The 19,822-nt window shown below is 41.4% G+C and overlaps 1 protein-coding gene across 6 annotated transcripts in view; it reads left to right on the top strand.

The window, feature by feature from the left end:
- Window positions 1–19,510: 19,510 nt before the first annotated feature.
- Window positions 19,511–19,822, top strand: part of UBE2D1 (ubiquitin conjugating enzyme E2 D1) — a 38,953-nt gene continuing 38,641 nt past the window's right edge. For all 6 annotated transcript variants that reach the window (XM_027960643.2, XM_042238464.1, XM_027960642.2 and 3 more), the window contains exon 1: window positions 19,511–19,728. In XM_027960643.2, coding sequence (XP_027816444.1) covers window positions 19,705–19,728 — 24 coding nt within the window. In that variant the 5' untranslated portion in view covers window positions 19,511–19,704. The remainder of the gene's footprint in view (window positions 19,729–19,822) is intronic.

Genomic DNA, 19,822 nt, shown 5'->3' with positions numbered 1-19,822 from the left:
GACAGAGGGTTTCAAATAGAGGATTGGGGGAACCATTGGTAGGTGGTGGAGGAATTCTATTCCATGGAGTTGGATGAGTTCTATGCTGTGTCTGTACACCAAAGAAACACTACTTTTTATTTTTTTTTAATTTGATACTTTAAAAAAATATATTTAGTTGGCTAAGCTGGGTCTTAGTTGCAGGATGAGGGCTCTTTTAGTTCTGTGGGTGAGATCTAGATCCCTGACCAGGAATGGAATCTGAGCTTCCTGCAATTGGAAGCATGATATCTTAGTCCCTAATCACCAGGGAAATCCCTTTCTTTCTTATATATGGTATATCTTTGCTTCTGGAGTTTGTAACTTTGGGAAGATCCTTGTGAAATGTTTATATGGGATAAGCAAACTGTGGATGAATATTTATCATAGAGTGAACTTCCTTTAAAACCTGTGTGGTGGTGGTATTGTTGTTTAGAAGGAAAAGTAATGATACTTCAGTACTTCATTCCAGGGTGCTGAAAACTAGAAAAGAAAATGGAATAGGGGCATTTTGGCCCAATGGCTGAGCTATTAGCCTCACTGATTTCAGGAAAATATAGTTAAGAACCTGAGGGGCTCCTGGGCAGGGACCCTGGCAGGGCTGATGCTCAGGCCAGGAAGCACCAGGATGGGCATTCAAGATATGAAATTATTGAAGTTCCCTGAACCAGATGGCAAATGGCTACTGCCAAGAGATAACCCCCAAGTGATACCCCAGCTTTCATGTATCTTCTCCCAGACTCCTCTTCTACCTATTTCCCTGTAACCCAACAACGAAAGGGCCTCCACAGTCCTGTTCCAACATTACAGTCCAAAGATCCGAAGAAAGTTTCTCCTATCTCTACTTTAGCTTTTGCATCCTTTCTCAAACACTGTTATAGCCTCTCCTATAGGATAAACTTCTCTGTTCCTTTCCCTTTTCTACTTCCCGTATAGAAGTAGCTAGCACTTAATGTTTCTCCCTACACTTACTGCCACCTAGCCTGTCTTCTCAAGATAATGTTGATGAGACTAAGACCCTGGTGAGACTAAGACTTCTGTTTGAGAAATGCCCAGCATGTGAGCTTCATCTTGTTTCTTGAAGGCCTTGGATTTTTTCTGTAGCCCTTGAGAGTGATTGAGTTAAAAAAGGAGGGTGAAGTTTCTCAAAAAAAAAAAAAAAATGTGCTCCTCCCAGTCCTTTTCCTTCCTGTCCTCTCATTTCTGCCTTATTTTCTTCCTTTTATTCCTCAGTTTCTCTCCACTAGGCAGAAGCTATAAATACAGAGACTGCCAAGCCCTGTGGTAGAGACCAGGACATTCTGGACACCTGGTTTTTAAAGTGTCCTTTCATCTCCTGTGTCTTTTGGGAGTAGGAATACAGCCACTTCTCTTGTCTTCTCTTCTCTTTCTAAACAATATAAGGAATGTTTTTTTTTTTTTTCCCTAATTTACTTGACTACTTTCCTCTATAAAATATTTTCTCATTTCTAGGATAGGTGAATTTTGTAAAATGCATTTTGCCCAAAATAGACACTAGGAATACTCTTTAAGTGAATGGTGTGTATTCCATTAGAGCCTGCTAAAATGGGGTCATCTCTGTTTAAATCATTATAAAGGCAAAATAAAAGCAAAATTGAAATCTCCCATTATTTCAATAGGTTAAAATAAATCTGCAAATTATTTCCTCTCCCCAGATGAATAAGTACATTTTCTTAGAAGAACTAACCAGGACTTAAAATTTAATATCTAATGGTATTTTTCCCAGATGTTATAAGAGTGAAGGACTCCTGTACAATCAAGACCTGTTTTATATTTGACACTAGTTAATACTTGGAGAAGGCAATGGCACCCCACTCCAGTACTCTTGCCTGGAAAATCCTATGGACAAAGGAGTCTGGTAGCCTGCAGTCCATGGGGTCACTAAGAGTCAGACACCACTGAGCGTCAGTGACTTCACTTTCACTTTTCACTTTCATGCATTGGAGAAGGAAATGGCAACCCCCTCCAGTGTTCTTGCCTGGAGAATCCCAGGGACAGGGGAGCCTGGTGGGCTGCCATCTATGGGGTCGCACAGAGTTGGACACGACTGAAGCGACTTAGCAGCAGCAGCAGCAGTTAATGCTACTTGGTGTTGCTAGAGAGAACTGTTAGCTGCTAGTGCTTCTGCTGCTCAACTGAGTGCATAGTATTTAGAGATGCCCATAGAAGAAGCAGCTTGACTACAAGGAAATTCCTAAAATTTAAATCTTCCACCCTGATTCAATAATTTTATGCCCATTTTACTTTAAGTGAAGCACAGAGAGGTTGAGTAACTTGCCTCAGTTCATATAGGTGTTATGTGCATGGATCAGGATTCAAACCCAAATCTTTCTGACTCCACAAACCCAATGGCGCAGTTCCATTTTTCACTCACTCTTAGATAAAGATGAATGCGAAAGTTATTACGTGCTGTATTTATAGAAGAGAGAGGAGTTCCCCCAGATAGGTAAGAATCTGCTTGCCACTGCAGGGGACACAAGTTTGATCCCTGGTCCAGAATGAAAGACTCCGCATGCTGCTGAACAGCTAAATCAGCATGCTGCAACTACTGAAATCCATGCACCTAGAGCCTGTGCTCTGCGACAAGAGAAGCCACTGTATGAGAAGCCTGTGAACCACAACCAAGAGTAGTCCCCACGCATCGCAACTAGAGAAAGCCCACACACGGTAACGAAGACCCAGTGTAACCGAATAAATAAACAGGAGAGAGAACATTCTGGACTGACTGGCAGAAAAGTCAGCTTAGTTCCTCTCTTTGAAAGAAAGAAAGAGTGAAGAAAGGAGATGCTTTAAAACAAAGGAAAATAATGAAGAAGAAGAAAAGGAACAGGAAGAGAAAATGCATTGAGGTATCACTTATCTATAGCAATACTGTTATGCAGCACATAACAGTATTATCAGAAATCGAGTAGCTTAAAACAACACACATTTATTATCTCACAGCTTTTGTGGGTCATGACTCTTTATTTCAGGGCCCCACGGGGCCAAAGATCAAAGTGTTGGCCAGTCTTTCGTTTCATCTCAGGGTCTGACTGGGCAAGGACCTGTTTCAAACTCAGGTGATTGTTAGCAGAGATCAGTTCTGGGTGGCCAGTTGTTCTGAGATCTTCAGTTTCTTGCTATCAGCAGATGCCATCTTCAGTTTTGGCTGGTTGCCGGCCAAAGGCCACCCTTAGTTCTTTGCCATGTAGGCCTCCCAATACAGACTTTGTTTCATCAATGCTATTGAGATGGGCATTATTCCATGTATAGTAAAATTGTTGAAGTGACAGACTGTCACCTTTGCAATGTTCTGTTGGTTAGAAGCAAAATACAGGACCCACCCACAATAAAATGGAAGGGATTACACAATTGCATCAATACCAGAGGCAAGCATCAGCGAAGGCCATCTTTAAAGTCTGTCCACCACAAGGAGCAAGGAATTGCAGGTCTCCAAGCTCTAATTGGCCCTTCTGTGAGCCCAAAAGAAATCTCTGAAACCAACGTCTCCTAAAATCCCTTCCCCATTCCTTCACCTGCCAAATGCAACCTTCAAAACCTAGATAAAATATTTATATAATGATGAAGTAAGTGTTTTTTCATGGTACCCCATCCATCTGTTCTATTATTCCCTCCTTTGTTGTTCCATAGTATTTTCTTCAAACCTCTAGTACAGATAGCACTTAACAATTATTATTATTATCTGCTTATGGTCTTACATACTTCCAGATTCGAGGGTATGAACCTGTTTTAGTCATTGAGATAATAATAGGATGTAAGCAAATGCCTGCTACATTATAGAGCAGCAATAGGTGTTCCCTGATAAACTGTCATATTAAATATCTCATATAAATTATAATAAGTCCTACAGAAATTACATAGACAGTAAGTACTATAAGCATTCAAAGGAGTGAGAAGTTAAATTTATTTCATGACTAAAGATATTACAAGGTGAATAGTACAAGGAAATCAAGTTTAGACTTATTGTAAAAAGAAGTGTTAATAATGAAACAATCCCTGGAGCTGTCTGTTCCCAAACTTACTAGAGTTTCTTGTCATTAGAGAGCACTGGTCTGGAAATTCCCATATTTGTTGAATGATGGGACCACGTGACCCTTTAACATTCTTTCCAAACTTCCAGTCTATGAATTTATAAAGTTACTGAACTTTTAGTTCCCACTAGCATCTCATCTCGGAGAAGGCAATGGCACCCCACTCCAGTACTCTTGCCTGGAAAATCCTATGGACAGGGGAGCCTGATGGGCTTCAGTTCATGGGGTCGCACAGAGTCCGACATGACTGAAGCGACTTAGCAGCAGCAGCAGCATCTTATCTGTATTTTCTTCTTGAGGTTGATATATGAGGGGATCTTTTCTGGAGGACCTGGTGATGGAATTGGAAGTAGAAAGAGCTCAGAGTTTTTTCAGCAAAGCAAATCCTGCCTGCATTTAGATAATTGATTCACCCTACATTATGTATCCTGTCTGCTGCAGTGGGTAAGGAGTTCAGGGATAAGATCCCATTTACAAAGGAGGTAACCATCTGCCTGGGTTTGCACCAACCATTTGGTACAGAGAAGGAAAGAGGCAAGAAGAGGAAGATGAGGCCACCAGATGCTTTGGCTTGTATCTCAATAGAAGGAAAACAGTGGTCTTGAGTCTAGGTTGGTACTGAAGCGGCTTTAAACAGAAAAAAACTCAAGAAATAAAGGCAGGAAAGAGATGATAATAAACCTATTTTCAACAAATCCTTTCCCCTTACCTTTTCCTTTTATAATCTCTTTCCTCTCTGCCTCTCAAGAGGCCCAATCCATCTTTCCCACTCGTTCCCCTTCTAAAGCTTCTCCCTCCTCTCCACTACCAACCACCCAGACTTTTTCTTAGCTGAGCACCTTGATGATATCCATTTTCTCAGTGTACTTACTCAAGCCTGACCTCTGTTGCCAGAGTTTCCTGCCTGCCTGAAGACTGGGACCCCCAACCCCGCCACGTTGCCTGTCCTAGACTTCTCAAGGCTGTGAGAGGGGCCTTAGAAAAAAAAAAAAAAACATGAAAGAGCTCTTCTTTCAAGATTTCTCTGTACTTTCCTCCTGTGTGAAAGTGGGTGTTTTGGTGAAGAAGGAATTTTTTTTTCTTCTCTTAGTATTTACAATATGTTCCCATTTCTCCCCCTCAGTCTTCACAGGCTCCAGAAATATGGACTGAAATGAATTGACTACACTTTCATGGTAGGCTGCTTTATTGGACCCAGAAGACAGTACAAATACTAATGGATCAATCTTTCCCACCGCCAACTCCACTCCCCTGCCCCTCAACCTCTGCCCACCCCCACCGACTGTTCTGAGTCTTAGTTTCTGAGAGAGCTTTTCTCTAGATGTGGAGAGGGGAAGTTACTGTTTGTTTTGGTGCTCAGGCTTCTAACTATGGTGGCTTCTCTTGTTTCCCAGCACAGGCTTTAGGGTGCATGGACTTCAGTACTTGTGGCTCCCATGCTCTAGAGTGCAGGCTCAATAGCTATGGCACACAGGCTTAGCTGCTCTGCGGCATGTGGAATGTACCTGGACCAGGGATCGAACCCATGTCTCCTGCATTGGCAGGTGGATTCTTTATCACTGAGCCACCAGGAAAGCCTGGATCAATCTTTTGTTTCTACAAGAAAATAATTTGATCCTAGGTAAGTTAAAAACTATTAATGCCAACCTCTATGAAGGAATTTTTTCACTATTTTTAAAAATAAAAAATTCAGGACTTCCTGGTTGTCCAGTGGTTAAGAATTCACCTTCCACTGCAGGAGACACAGGTTCAACCCCTGGTTGGGAAACTAAGATTCTACATGTCAAGGGGCCACTAAGCCCACGTGCCCCAAGTCAAGATCCCATGTGCTGCAGCTAAGACTGGACATAGCCAAAAATCAATGAATAAATATTAAAGAAAATTAAGGCATACCTTTATGTGCTGATATTAAATTTTTAAAAAGGTGCAAAAGAATATGCATGTGCTTTATCCATAGCTATCTTTTCTGTGAAAATGTATATTTTGTATGTGTATATTTAGGCAGATTCCTCTTTCTTTTATAGTTCTGTATATAAATACTTCCTCCAGGCCCTGCTCCATGTTCTCCCCACAAAACCTTCTCAACTGTGAGAGCTCCTAGTGATGGTTCTTTTTTTTTTTAATGGCTCCATTTTTTGACTCAGTAAAGTTGTTGGTCAGGCACTTGATATGTATTATTTATTTTATCTTTTTAATCTTCAGTTATGGGTTCTGAATTCCCAGTTAGGCTGTAAACACCAACAACACAAGTCCTTTCATCCAAGTAGACCTGGATTCAAATCCACTAGTTAGAAAGCACGTTACTATGTAAATTTGTTTACTTTGTTGCTGCTGCTGCTAAGTCACTTCAGTCATGTCCAACTCTGTGCGACCCCATAGATGGCAGCCTACCAGGCTCCCCCATCACTGGGATTCTCCAGGCAAGAACGCAGGAGTGGGTTGCCATTTCCTTCTCCAATGCATGAAAGTGAAAAGTGAAAGTGAAGTTGCTTAGTCGTGTCTGACCCTCAGTGACCCCATGGACTACAGCCTTCCAGGCTCCTCTGTCCATGGAATTTTCCAGGCAAGAGTACTAGAGTGGGGTGCCATTGCCTTCTCCGGTTTACTTTGCTAAACCTCTCTAGACCTCATCTGTAAGTTGAAAACAGTAAGACCTACCCACTGAGTTGGGATGATTGATTCAAGCACAGGAGAAACTGTCTTAGCATCTCACACATGTGAGTACCAGATGTGCTCTCAGGAAGTCATTAATGTTATCTCCCCACCACTCCCATCCCCCTCGACCCCACCCCACAGGGCAGTGAAAATATAGGGTCCAAACCACTGGACTGCCAGGAATTTCCCAGCTAAGTTTATCTTTATTTATGATAACATAGGTTTGAAAAAAAAAAGAAACCAAACGTAAAAGTAATTTTCAAAGATGATCAACGTAGTGATCAAATAGCTTGCTTACTGGACAGAGCAGATTATTTTATTGTTGTTGCTTTAAACACGTTCTATTCTACAAGAAAAAATTAGCTCTAGCAATATTGTGTTGTGTGTGTGTGCTCAGTCCCTCAGTCATGTCAGACTCTTTGTGGCCCCATGGACAGTAACCTGCCAGGCTCCTCTGCCCATGGAATTTTTCAGGCAAGAATACTGAAGTGGGTTGCAATGTTCTATTCCAGGGGATCTGACCAACCCAGGGATTGAACTCACCTGAGTTTCTTACATCTCTTGCTTTGGCAGGTGGATTCTTTACCACTAGTGTTACTCAGGAAGCCTCAGTAAGATTATAAAAGGGAATAAATAATAATAGTGGCCAGAAAAGAAATAGAGATGGAGGAATTTTTGTTTTATTTAGCTTCATATATATAATATAGATATATAAATAAAACAAAAAATATCTATCTATCTATATATATATATATAAGCATGCTGGTAAAAACTAAAAATATTTCAGTAAAATAAAGGAAAAATAAGCATTGTTTTAAAATTACATTCATGTATTTCTTGAAAGGAAAGAAAAATATGTACATATTTGTCTGTGACGGAAATAATTAACATTACATTTTCTGTTTTGGGGGTATTGAGTTAGAGAAATTTGTCAGTGACTTCATCAAAGCAGACCTTATTCATATCTTCACATTCAATAGATTTGTCGATCTATCTTTAGAGCAAACAACATGTTTTAATAATTTTAACTTGGACAAGTTTCTTTCACACAAAAGAAACAGACATACAAAGAGTTAGGGAAAGGCTTAAACATGAGGATAAATTTGGCAGAGTTATCAAAATAAAATTTAACAAGAAATTCCAGAAATTGCAATATGCTTCATGTCTTTGTCTTCACGAATGATTCTAGAGGCTTTCAAATGTCCCCACAATCAAACATTTTCTATTAAAATGTTTTCTTTATCAGAGATTACTTTCTCGGTAATTTAGTAAACACTTTCAACTTTTTGTATCTCACTACAAAATCTAAAAAAATGAATGAATAATAGTAAATATTGACATTTATTTTTATTCATTGCTTTAAAATGGGTGTCCAGGGCTTGGGATTCAAATATTGACTTTTGATTTCTTTTAGCAATGTAAGACCAGGATTTTTCATTGTTCCTTTTGGCATTCTTTGAGCTCTTCTTCTTCTTTTTTTATCCTCAATTTCTATGTATAGCTCTACGGGGAGCAATTTCAAGGTGTGGTATTTTGTCAGATATTCAAGTCTGGTTCTCACTGTTTGCAAGCATTTTCATATCTGATTAACTTTATCTAAAATTTTCGTACCAGAAAAAAAGACGACAACAACAACAAAAAGCTTACATCTATTATTGCTTATTTTGAATCTGCAGTTAAAATGTTAAGAATATATATATTACAAGGGTTGGAGGCAAAAACTGCCCAGAGACCTAACAATTCTTGATCATTATGATCTTATTTTCCAAATGAATGGATATATTTAAATTCTACTGGGTCAGAAGTCAACAGTATATTTGGAATTCTCTAGATTAACTTCTGTGTAGTATGCACAGCTATTAAGGATTAGTAATAAAGATGTGCTAATTAGAAGCTTACATATGTATTACTAAAACCCAACAGGTGATGAAAATGTTCCATACTCAGATTGTGGTGATGGCTGAACAACTCTGTGAATATACTAAAAATTATTTAATTGTATAAACAGGTGAATTTTACAGTATGTGGATTATATCACAGTAAAGGTACTTTTAAAAACTCAAAAGGAGATGTAGCAATAGTCTAGAATTTACATCAATGAAGGATTTTTGTGGGTAGGAGAATTTTATCGCTGGCAGTTTTATATTATTCTTAAATTCTCTACAATGAGCCTCATATAGTCTGTACCCAGGGTGTACAGCTCACTTGGCATGCCACTGGGTCAATTCATGTGTTCATAATTCTATGTAATGTAATTGTCATTAAATTTTACTCCTTTATACTCTAAGCTCAGGGCAGCTGTATTATGGCTGCCCAAATTCTAAACTACACAGTAACCCAGGGGATTGTGGAATCTAGTATTAAATGACATTCAGAGATGACTTTGCAGTTTCCCTGCCTCTGATAATGAATTTTCTCTCTTGTGGTTCCTGTGTCTCTCTCTCCCACACTCTCTCTCTTTCCCTTTCCCTTCCCCAGCATTCTGTGTTAGAAATATCTGAAAACTATTCCAAGAGGCTTAATGTTCTTAAACCTGTCAGTTTTCTGAGATATTTTAACACCAGCAGAATAAGGTGATTTTCTTTTTTAAGGTATGAAGGCTACAGTAGCTATGTAACTACAACACCTACATCCTCACTAATTCCACCTTCTTTTTCCTGCAAAGGCAAAAGAAACTTCAATCCAGATGCCAAACATTTATTTTATTTGGGGGTGGGTAGGATGTTAATGTTCAGAGGTGACTCAGTTTTTTCCCATCCCCTACTAGAGTGGTGGGCTGGGGAGACTTAAGAAATTAACTAAATAGCAGTCACTTACATAAGTGCACCTTTATGGGATGTTTTCGTCAAAAGCCAGACATTTTCCCATTTCTATACAATTGCCCTCTCCCATTTCCCTATGGTTTTCCAGTAGTCATGTATGGATGTGATAGATGGACCATAAAGAAAGCTGAGCACTGAAGAATTGATGCTTTTGAACTGTGGTATTGGAGAAGACTATTGAGAATCCCTTAGACTGCAAGGAGATCCAACCAGTCCATCATAAAGGAAATCAGTCCTGAATATTTACTCATTGGAAGGATTGATGTTGAAGCTGAAACTCCAATACTTTGGCCACCTGAGGTGAAGAACTGACTCATTTGAAAAGACCTTGATGCTGGGAAAGATTGAAGGCAGGAGGAGAAGGGGACGACAGAGGATGAGATGGTTGAATGGCATCACCGACTCAATGGGCATAAGTTTGAGTAAACTTCAGGAGATGGTGATGGACAGGGAGGCCAGCGTGCTGCAGTCCATGGGGTCACAAAGAGTCTGACACGACTGAGCGACTGAACTGAATTAAACTGATTTCCCAACAGGAAAGCATCAAAACAGCACAGTTGTCTCCTAGCAAACAGAGGGCCTCTGCCCAAAGTCTTGCACATTTTCTCCTGGACAAATATGTTTTCTCTACACTGTTTGTTAGGCAGATGACTTCTTTTTAAGTTTTACAAGGTAGATTGTTCCCTTATTTTCAGTCGCTTCTCATCTCTTGCATTTCCTGATCATCCAATGATAGAGTATGTATCTTTTCTTTAGGACAACAATGGATGGAGTTCTCTCACAAATAAAAGCCAGAGACAGTGTGCAAAAGGGACTGGCTCCGAGTTGAGTCACCCATCTGCTGTCTCTCTAATAGAAGGGTTGGCAGAGTGAATGCCACATCCCACACTGAGAGATCAACTGTTCTCAAGAGAGGGGGATTATTTGTTGAGACAGCATATATTATACATTTAGAAAAAGTGTATTCTAGTGGAGTGGAAGGGACTAAAGTGCCATGGCTAACAACATGGAATATTTGGTCTGTCACTTACAGGTTATGTGACCTCACAAAATAACTTTTTCTCTTTAAATCTTAGTTTCTATATATGTAAAAAGGGCTTAAAAGTTATTTCCTTAATTTAAATGTGGACTTTTTTTGGATTTAAATATTTACAATTGGGATGTCATTTAGGATTTCTGACAATCTATTTTACTTTATATTTTCTTTTCTTTTATTATTTTTTGTTCCCTATACCCTAGAAACCACTATTCTACTTGCTCTGTGAATTTGATACCTCATATAAGTGGAATCACATAGTATTTGTCTTCTAGTGATTGGCTTATTTCATGTAGCATAATGTCCTCAAGATTTATTCCTTCTCTTTTTAGGTTGAAGGCATGGAGTTTTAAATGCTAAGGAACATTTATCACCCTGAGGGTTAAGCAAAGTCTCTTGTGCAGTCTTAAGTGCAAGGGAGGGAAGGGGAAAGAGAAGGAAAAGATGAGGGAAGATAGGAGAAGGATATTCTGGAGGAAAGATTCTGAAAAGGAGAAAGAAATACAGAAAGAAATTAAGAATGCACACTTTATCCCATTTTGGCCAAGGTAAGCCCAACCACCAAACTCCCCTAGGAAGACAGAAGTAATCCCCTTTCTGCCTTTCAGAAGGCAGAAATATATATTTATATATAGAAAGGTCTTCCAGGTCAGACTGATTTTTGGAGTCCTTGCAGTTTTGAATTGATTATGCAGTTGGGTTTGCATTAACTGTGCATAATTAGATCCTGTTAGACTTTGCAGAAAAGCACATCCTGCCATGATTCAGGGCACCTGGAAATGACTTTGTTTGTTAAAGGGCTATATCATGTAGACTTGTTTAACAACCATTTAAAAATTCATTATTTATTCATTTAGTTAATTTTGGCTGTGCTGGGTCTTCATTGCCACGTGCCAGCTTTCTCTAGTTGTGAGCGGGGGCAACTCTCTAGTTGCAGCACATGGGCTTCTCATTGCAGCGGCTTCTCTTGTTGCAGAACTCCAGCAATGGGTGGAGTTCTCTCACAAGTAAAAGTCTCGGTTTTTTTCTCCTGGACAAATATGTTTTCCCTTCACTGTTTGCCAAGCAGCTGACTTCTTTTTACTTTTAAATTTTACAATAGTTGCAGCTCTAGGCACACGGGCTTCAGTAGTTGCAGCACTTGGGCTCAGTAGTTGTGGCACATGGGCTTAGCTGCCCCGTGGCATGTGAAATCTTCCTGGACCAGGGATCAAACTGGTGTCTCCTGCAATGGCAGATGGATTCTGAACCACTGGACCACCAGGGAAGTCCATGTTAAATAGCTTTTATAGCATAGACATGCTTAATATTGTTTAAACTGGGGAGAAAAGTTACTAGCATCCCTTTCTCAGTAAATTGTCATTAATTGTCCTGGATTACTTGGAGAATTTACAGTGGGGCAGTCATATATTGCCTCTAAAGAATAATCTTTACCACCACATGGCAATATAAAATGGAAAAGGAACAACTGTTGTAAAATAGAACGAAAATTCTCAGAGCGATGAAATGTGGGGGTGAAGATGAAAGGCTGCACCCATAATATTTATATCATAGCCTAATATAACAAGTTGTATCAAAGAATGAAAAAACTAAGTTAATGAAAATACTTGTGGAGAGGCAAGAGATGTCCTGGCATAGGGAGAGAACTGGTAAATGGAATTGCAAAAAAAAGAGAGAGATCTGAGAAGGAAGAATTCTTCAAAAGAGTAGACCACGTCTAATCAGGGAATAAAATTCTCTCTACATACAGCTTTCCACTCTAGGACTATCACTGCCTTAATCTGTTTTACATTAAAAATTTGAACTAAGTTAATTCATGACATTTTCTTACAGAGATTCCCGCCCCCCCCCCAATTTTAGAGAAGAAAACATGAGGGGAGACTGCTGTATGGTCATTGTTGCTTCTTTAAAAAACTTTACACAAATGAATTCATGTACTAGTTATATAATTTATCAAAACAGTTTTTTAATGAGGGACACATCAATGAGTCCCAAACCCACTTTTCAAGCACATAGAAGCTAACCTTCTAACCAAGTCTAAAGTAGAATCCAAATACAATAGCAGTTAACATTTTTCTGAAAAGAGCCATGATCTCCTCACTGTGCTTGCACATCACATGCATCACCTCATTTTATTATATGAGGTAGGTGCTATTAAACCCATGTTTATATGAGGAAACTTACCCACGTCCACTAAGATAGTTTAGAAAAACAGCTACATACTGAACTGCTCCAGTTCCTTTTGAGGTTGAGAGAAGCTAGGCCTAGAGCCTCATCTACTCATCTGCTCTCTCCCCTGTTTTGTCCTGCCTTCTGCAATCCTAGTCCTAGCTTCTGGGACTTCAGTGAAACACTGCTCTGCCTCAGAGAAAACAGTCTGTAGCCTGTTTGCTGGACACTGTGCTAAAGAATGAGGTGACTCAACTGCTCTGTTTAAGAAGAGTTCTAGCTACCCAGATGTGCTTAACTTTATGTGTCCACTTGATTGAACTAATGGATGTCAAGACAGCTGGGGGAGTGTGAGACAGTGACCACTAGACTGAGTAAATAAGAGCCACCCTCACATATATACACTGTGTGTGTGTGTATGCTCAGTTACTCAGTCATGTCTGACTCTTTCAGTTCAGTTCAGTTCAGTCGCTCAGTCGTGTCCGACTCTTTGCAACCCCATGAATCGCAGCATGCCAGGCCTCCCTGTCAATCACCAACTCCTGGAGTTCACTCAGACTCACGTCCATCGAGTCAGTGATGCCATCCAGACATCTCATCCTCTGTCATCCCCTTCTCCTCCTGCTCCCAATCCCTCCCAGCAACAGAGCCTTTTCCAGTGAGTCAACACTTCACATGAGGTGGCCAAAGTACTGGAATTTCAGCTTTAGCATCATTCCTTCCAAAGAAATCCCAGGGCTGATCTCCTTCAGAATGGACTGGTTGGATCTCCCTGCAGTCCAAGGGACTCTCAAGAGTCTTCTCCAACACCACAGTTCAAAAGCATCAATTTTTCGGTGCTCAGCCTTCTTCACAGTCCAACTCTCACATCCATACGTGACCACAGGAAAAACCATAGCCTTGACTAGACGGACCTTTGTTGGCAAAGTTATGTCTCTGCTTTTCAATATGCTATCTAGGTTGGTCATAACTTTCCTTCCAAGGAGTAAGCGTCTTTTAATTTCATGGCTGCAGTCACCATCTGCAGTGATTTTGGAGCCCGAAAAAATAAAGTCTGACACTGTTTCCACTGTTTCCCCGTCTATTTGCCATGTAGTGATGAGACCAGATGCCATGATCTTCATTTTCTGAATGTTGAGCTTTAAGCCAACTTTTTCACTCTCCACTTTCACTTTCATCAAGAGGCTTTTGAGTTCCTCTTCACTTTCTGCCATAAGGGTGGTGTCATCTGCATATCTGAGGTTATTGATATTTCTCCCAGCAATATTGATTCCAGCTTGTGCTTCTTCCAGCCCAGCGTTTCTTATGATGTACTCTGCGTAAAGGTTAAATAAGCAGGGTGACAATATACAGCCTTGACGTACTCCTTTTCCTGTTTGGAACCAGTCTGTTATTCCATGGCCAGTTCTAACTGCAACGACCCCATAGACTATAGCCCACCAGGCTCCTCTGTCCATGGGATTTTCCAGACAGAATACTGGAGTGGGTTGCTACTTCTTTCTCTGGAGAAGCTTCCTGACCCAGGGGATCAAACCCATATCTCTTGCATCTCCTGCATTAGCAAGAGGGTTCTTTACCACTGTACCACCTGGGAAGTCCTGCATATATACACTACTATGTATAAAATAGATAACTAATGAGAACTGGGGTGGGGAGGGGAGTGCTTTCCTGATAGCTCAGTTGGTTAAGAAGCCACCTGCAAAGCAGGAGATCATGGTTCGATTCCTGGGTCTGGAACATCCCCTGGAGAAAGGATAGGCTACCCACTCCAGTATTCTTGGGCTTCTCTTGTGGCTCTGCTGGTAAAGAATCCACGGGCAATGTGGGAGACCTGGGTTCAATCCCTGGGTTGGGAAGATCCCCTAGAGAAGGATACAGCTATCCACTCCAATATTCTGGCCTGGAGAATTCCATGGACTGTATAGTCCATGGAGTCACGAAGAGTCAGTCGGACACAACTGAGCAAGTTCCACTTTCACTTTTCACTTAATGAGAGCTGACTGGACAGCACAGAGAACTCTACCCAGTGCTCTGCGGTGACCTAAGTGGAAAGCAAATCCATAAAAGAGGGGATATATATATATATATATATATATGCAAACCTGATTCATTTTGCTGTACAGAAGAAACTAACAGAGCATTGTAAAGCAATTATACTCCAATAAAATAAAATATAGAAGATCCACCCTCACCAATGTGAGCAGGTGTCATCTAATCCTTTGAGGGGTGAATAGAAGAAAAAAACTGAGAAAGGGCAAATTGTCTCTCTCTCTTCTTGAATTCAGACATCCATTTCCTCCTGCCCTTGGACATAGGAGGACACAAGAGTCCCTGATGTGGGACTTTTAGACTCCAGAGTTTACACCAATACCCCTCTCTTTTCTTCCTCAATCTCAGGCATTTGGCCTAAGTTTGAAAATTACATTATAGGCTACTTTGATTTTTAGACCTTCAGACTTGGACACCACTGGATTTCCTGGTTCTGTAACTTGCAGACAGCATATCATGGCATATCTCAGCCCCCATAATCATGTAAGAAAATCCCTATGAAAAATCTCCTCTTATATATCTATGTACCATATACCCTATTGGTTCTGTTTCTCCTGAGAGTCCTGCCTAATACACAGGGCTGATTAAAACTTTATTAAAATAGATTATGACTGGAACCACAGAACACTTTCCTTCTCAGACCTCATCAAACAGAAAACAAAAAATACTTAAACATTCTTGTGCTTGCTGTTCAGCACTCAGTTGGTTTTAATTAACCATTTAAAAAATATGTTAAAAAATGGACAAAAACAGTTTTGAAGGACACATAGGCCCTAGAAGGGTACACATAACAGAAAATACCCAAGGAAGTACCTGCCTGTCACTCCTGAAAAGTTTACGGTTGACCTTACAACTTTTGAGGCTGTCTGCACTGTGCCCTTCTTAATACCCTTCTAGGTTCTGGCCTAGTTTCAAGCAGACACTCAGTCAACACTGGGTTCTGACCCTATGGAGATTTACTTGCACACAAGGAAGTTTGTGCTTCAAGCCCAAGCCCCAGCTGGGGAATGGTCGCCTTGAATCTTCTGGCCTATAGCTAGAGAGAGTTAGTGTGGGGGGTGTAAGGATAGAATCTGTGAGTCAACAAGCAGACAGATATTCTGGAAATACTTTTAAAGGTATTCAAGAGAGAATGCTTGAATTATATGTGTGCCAAACACCTATTCTGAGCCATCCCAACTCTCCTGACTGAGTTTCGCCTCCTGATAACTCTGGTTTTCAGTTATGGGACAATAGACTCATAAGGGAAAAAGGTCCTGCTGTGTCTGAAGACCATACCATGGGTTGACTGTTCTAGGACAAATGAGAGGTCTCATCAGCCGAAAAGAGCATGCAGAGGTCAAAAGAAAGGGGAGCACTTGAGTGGGGAGGTCTTTCACGAAGACTTTTATTTATTCACTTATTGTTGGCTGCACTGGATCTTCACCTGCATGGGCTTTTCTCTGCAGACAGCTGAGGCTACTCTTCATTGCAGTGCTTCAGCTTCTCATCCTGGCGGCTTCTCCTGTTGCAGAGCACAGGCTCTAGGTGCTCCGGATTCAGTAATTGTGGTGTGTGGGCTCAGTAGTTTTGGTGCACAGGCTTCATTGCTCCACAGTATGTGGGATCTTCCCACACCAGGGACTGAATCCATGTCCCCTGCATTGGCAGATGGATTCTTAACCATTAGTCCACCAGAGAAGCCCTACAAAGACTTTTGAAAGCACAGTCACAAAGAGGCACAAAGAAGAAACCAAAAGGAGCTCTTATATTTGCAGAGACAAATGTGTTTTCATGGAGAACAGGTGGAAAAGAAGCAAAATTGGCAATCAGTAACTGCTCCCAGAAGTACCTAGGAAACAAGTAACTTCTGTTCCAAAGAGGCAGAGCTGGTGGTGGTATTCCTAGCAGGGCAGACACTCTGCTTGCCCCAGTTATCTACGGTTAAGTTCAGAAACTATGGACTCTGGACTCCTGACTCATGCCCTGTTCCATCATGCCACAGTCATCAGGAACACCTGAATCTTTTCATCAAACCCTTCCTTTTCACTCTACTCTGAAAATTTCTGGTGAGAACAATGTGTTAGTTTCTCTAGGGTCTTCATTAAACTGCCCAGATTGTTGCTTTGATTCTATCAAAGAGTCAGTGCTCTCCTCCTGGTCCCAAGAAGCTCTTTTACTCAATGAGCAAACCTCTCCAGAAACTTCTCCAAATGGTTTAATTCCTTATTTCAGTTTCTTCCCCAGGATCATGCTTTTTCCCAATAAACAGCATTTGGCAACCATTCCATATTCCAAGTGCTAAGAATGACTGTTTCATATCCTGAAATATGAGCTTCTGAAAGTGAGCACAATCCCTCTTATAAAGTCTGTATCATTTGAGTTGGGTCATGAAGGATGTGTTTGTCAGGTGCATGGTGGGAGGTCATTCTATGCAAAGAGACTATATTGTGCATAGATACATGACCATGTGTGAGCTAAAAGATGAAAATGAGGCCTCTAAGGACAAATCGGGATAAGTATTTTTCAGTACACGGAGGCATTGAACTTCCAATAGAAATTTTTAAGCAGTGGAGTGATATGAATCATATGTCTTTTAGTAGTATGTATAGTAACCTAGAAACCAACTCTGGAAAAGACCCTGATGCTGGGAAAGATTGAAGGGAAAAGGAGAAGGGGGCAGCAAAGGATGAGATGGTTAGATAGCATCACCAACTCAATGGTAATGAATTTGAGCAAATTCTGGGAGACAGTGAAGGACAGGGAAGCTTGGCATGCTGAAGTTCATGGGATTGCAATGAGTCAGATATGACTTAGCAACTGAACACACACACACACACACAATAGCCTTGAAAAGGGAGAAATTAATGCCAGTGTCTTAGACTCTCAGTGTCTTTTGAATGAAACTGCCCTGATTGTCATCTCTGACTGTTTGTTTTTATCTATAGAGTGGTGATAGACTGACTTATCAGGACTGTCCATTTAACAACACTGGAAGTTTTTTTCCTGAGCTTCCTGGTAATGAGCACTTACTTGGAATTATTGCTTCCCCATAGTGCGAGTGGCTGGGGATGGCCTCACTTGCTGCATTATATCCAGATACTATCAGCTTGGGAATGTAACTCTCCAACGCAGCTGGTGCCCAAACCCAGACTGTTTCTCCCCTATTTACAAGGACACTCTCACACTTGCCCTATGAAAAGGAAGAGCAATGTTTTGTAGGGTCCCACTTTCAGGAGCCCAAAGATGGCGCATCAAGCTAGCCCCAGTACACCTCTCTGCAGGATCATACGACCTTGCTGGTGTGTTTCAGAAACCTATTTGCCCCAAAGTACTTCAAATTTCCCACAGCTGATTGGACCATGGTTGGCAAACTAATCCAAGAGTAGTCAATCTATTCTTTGCTCACTAACTGAAAATGTATAGCCTGAAGTAAAAAGATGAATTGTGTCAATGGGATTCTTCCCTTTAGGGAGATAAATAGGGAGTACCAAAAGGCTTGGCCATTTAGCAGCAGAAACAGTAGCTTGAAGAGTGTCAGAAAGTGGAGTAAGGATGGTGGGAGCTCATACCCTGTACAAGAGAAGTTAAGGGGGAGCTGGAAAAATGAGGGTGGGCCAGCATGCAGAGAGAACCAAGATCTCAGGAAAAGGAAAATAAGAGAGTAGTCAGACTCCAGACTGGTTTTAGTTTTTATGTTTATTTTCGATGTAGAGGGTGGTGAGAAGGTAGAATGAGAGGCTTCTAAATTAAATTTCAGATTCTATTAATATTTCTATCATTCTTTCACTATCTTATTTCCCTGAACATTTTCTTTTAAGTTACCTGAGTGGATTTTTGTTCCTTGCTCTTTGTAAGCATTTAGAATGGTATGGTGGCTATTGTTTAGGGTTTCCAGGAAAGCTTTCTTCCAACCCTCGCCTTGTAACACAATCTGATTCCTGGCCACAGGGAAGAAGGCTGGACATGTCCAGGAAGTTTTTGGACATGAAATGCTGAAACTGCGGTGAGAGTTTGGCTGGAAAGAGAGATCTTAAAATCATTATCATATACATAAAAACAAGGAAATAATTTTTATAGAGCATTTTCAACATATTAGGTAGTGTGTTTGGCACATCATATTAATATCAGTTAATTCTTACAATAATATATGGAGATTATTTTTCTTTGGACACGCAGAAACTGAGGCTTAGAGAATTTAAGTGCTACAAGGTCATACAGTGGATAGGGATCAGAGCTTGGATTCCATCCCAAGAGAGGGGTCAGTCCACAAACCCCACGCTTCTCCGGCTATGTTGGGTGGCCTTCCAGTTTACGGGAGGACACTAGGTCTGTCGTCTAGGAAGATATTAATGGCGAGAGGTCTGAGATTGGAACTCTAGGGCACTCTAACTCTTGATAAGAGGATTTGGTAACAGAAAAAGGGAAGATGAAAAAAAAATTACAAGATGTAGCACACATTAGAATCCGGTACATGTTTTTCGAGCTAATTTGTTATTCTCATTTTACAGGTTGGGAACTCCAGTTTCAGTTACTTGATCGAAATCCATCTGCAGAGACTAACCCAGACCTGGCAGTGGGTGAAGGTCTCCGAACCGGGCAGCGGCCGAGTAGGATGCAGGAACTGCATTTCCCAGTACGCTTGGCGGGAGGGGGCGGGGCCGGGCGGCCGCAGATTCCTTCCCAGAAGCAAAAGCGGAAACAAAAGAGTGTCGCCGGCGTCCCCGCCCGCACACTCGCACACTAGCGCTCGGGCTCACTCAGAGCAGGCACCCGCGCCCAGAGCTAGCCAGACAGCAGCGACCCGGGAACCCACCCGGCTGAGCCAGCCGAACAGCCGGCGATCCGAGCCCGCACTACCCCACGCCCCCGAGCCCTGCAGCCGTCCCCCGCCGGCCAGTGTCCCAGCCGCCCTCCCTGACCGATGGCGCTGAAGCGGATTCAGAAAGTGAGTGCCGGGGCCGGGCCTGGGGCAGCGGGGCGGGCTTCGGCTCGCCGCGCACGCTGACCCCAGTGGTGGTCCCGAGAGACGCGCCGGGAGG

This window comes from Ovis aries, chromosome 22, assembly GCF_016772045.2.
Source record: "Ovis aries strain OAR_USU_Benz2616 breed Rambouillet chromosome 22, ARS-UI_Ramb_v3.0, whole genome shotgun sequence".
Taxonomy (NCBI): Eukaryota; Metazoa; Chordata; class Mammalia; order Artiodactyla; family Bovidae; genus Ovis; species Ovis aries.
This window is presented reverse-complemented; position numbering and strand designations above follow the sequence as displayed.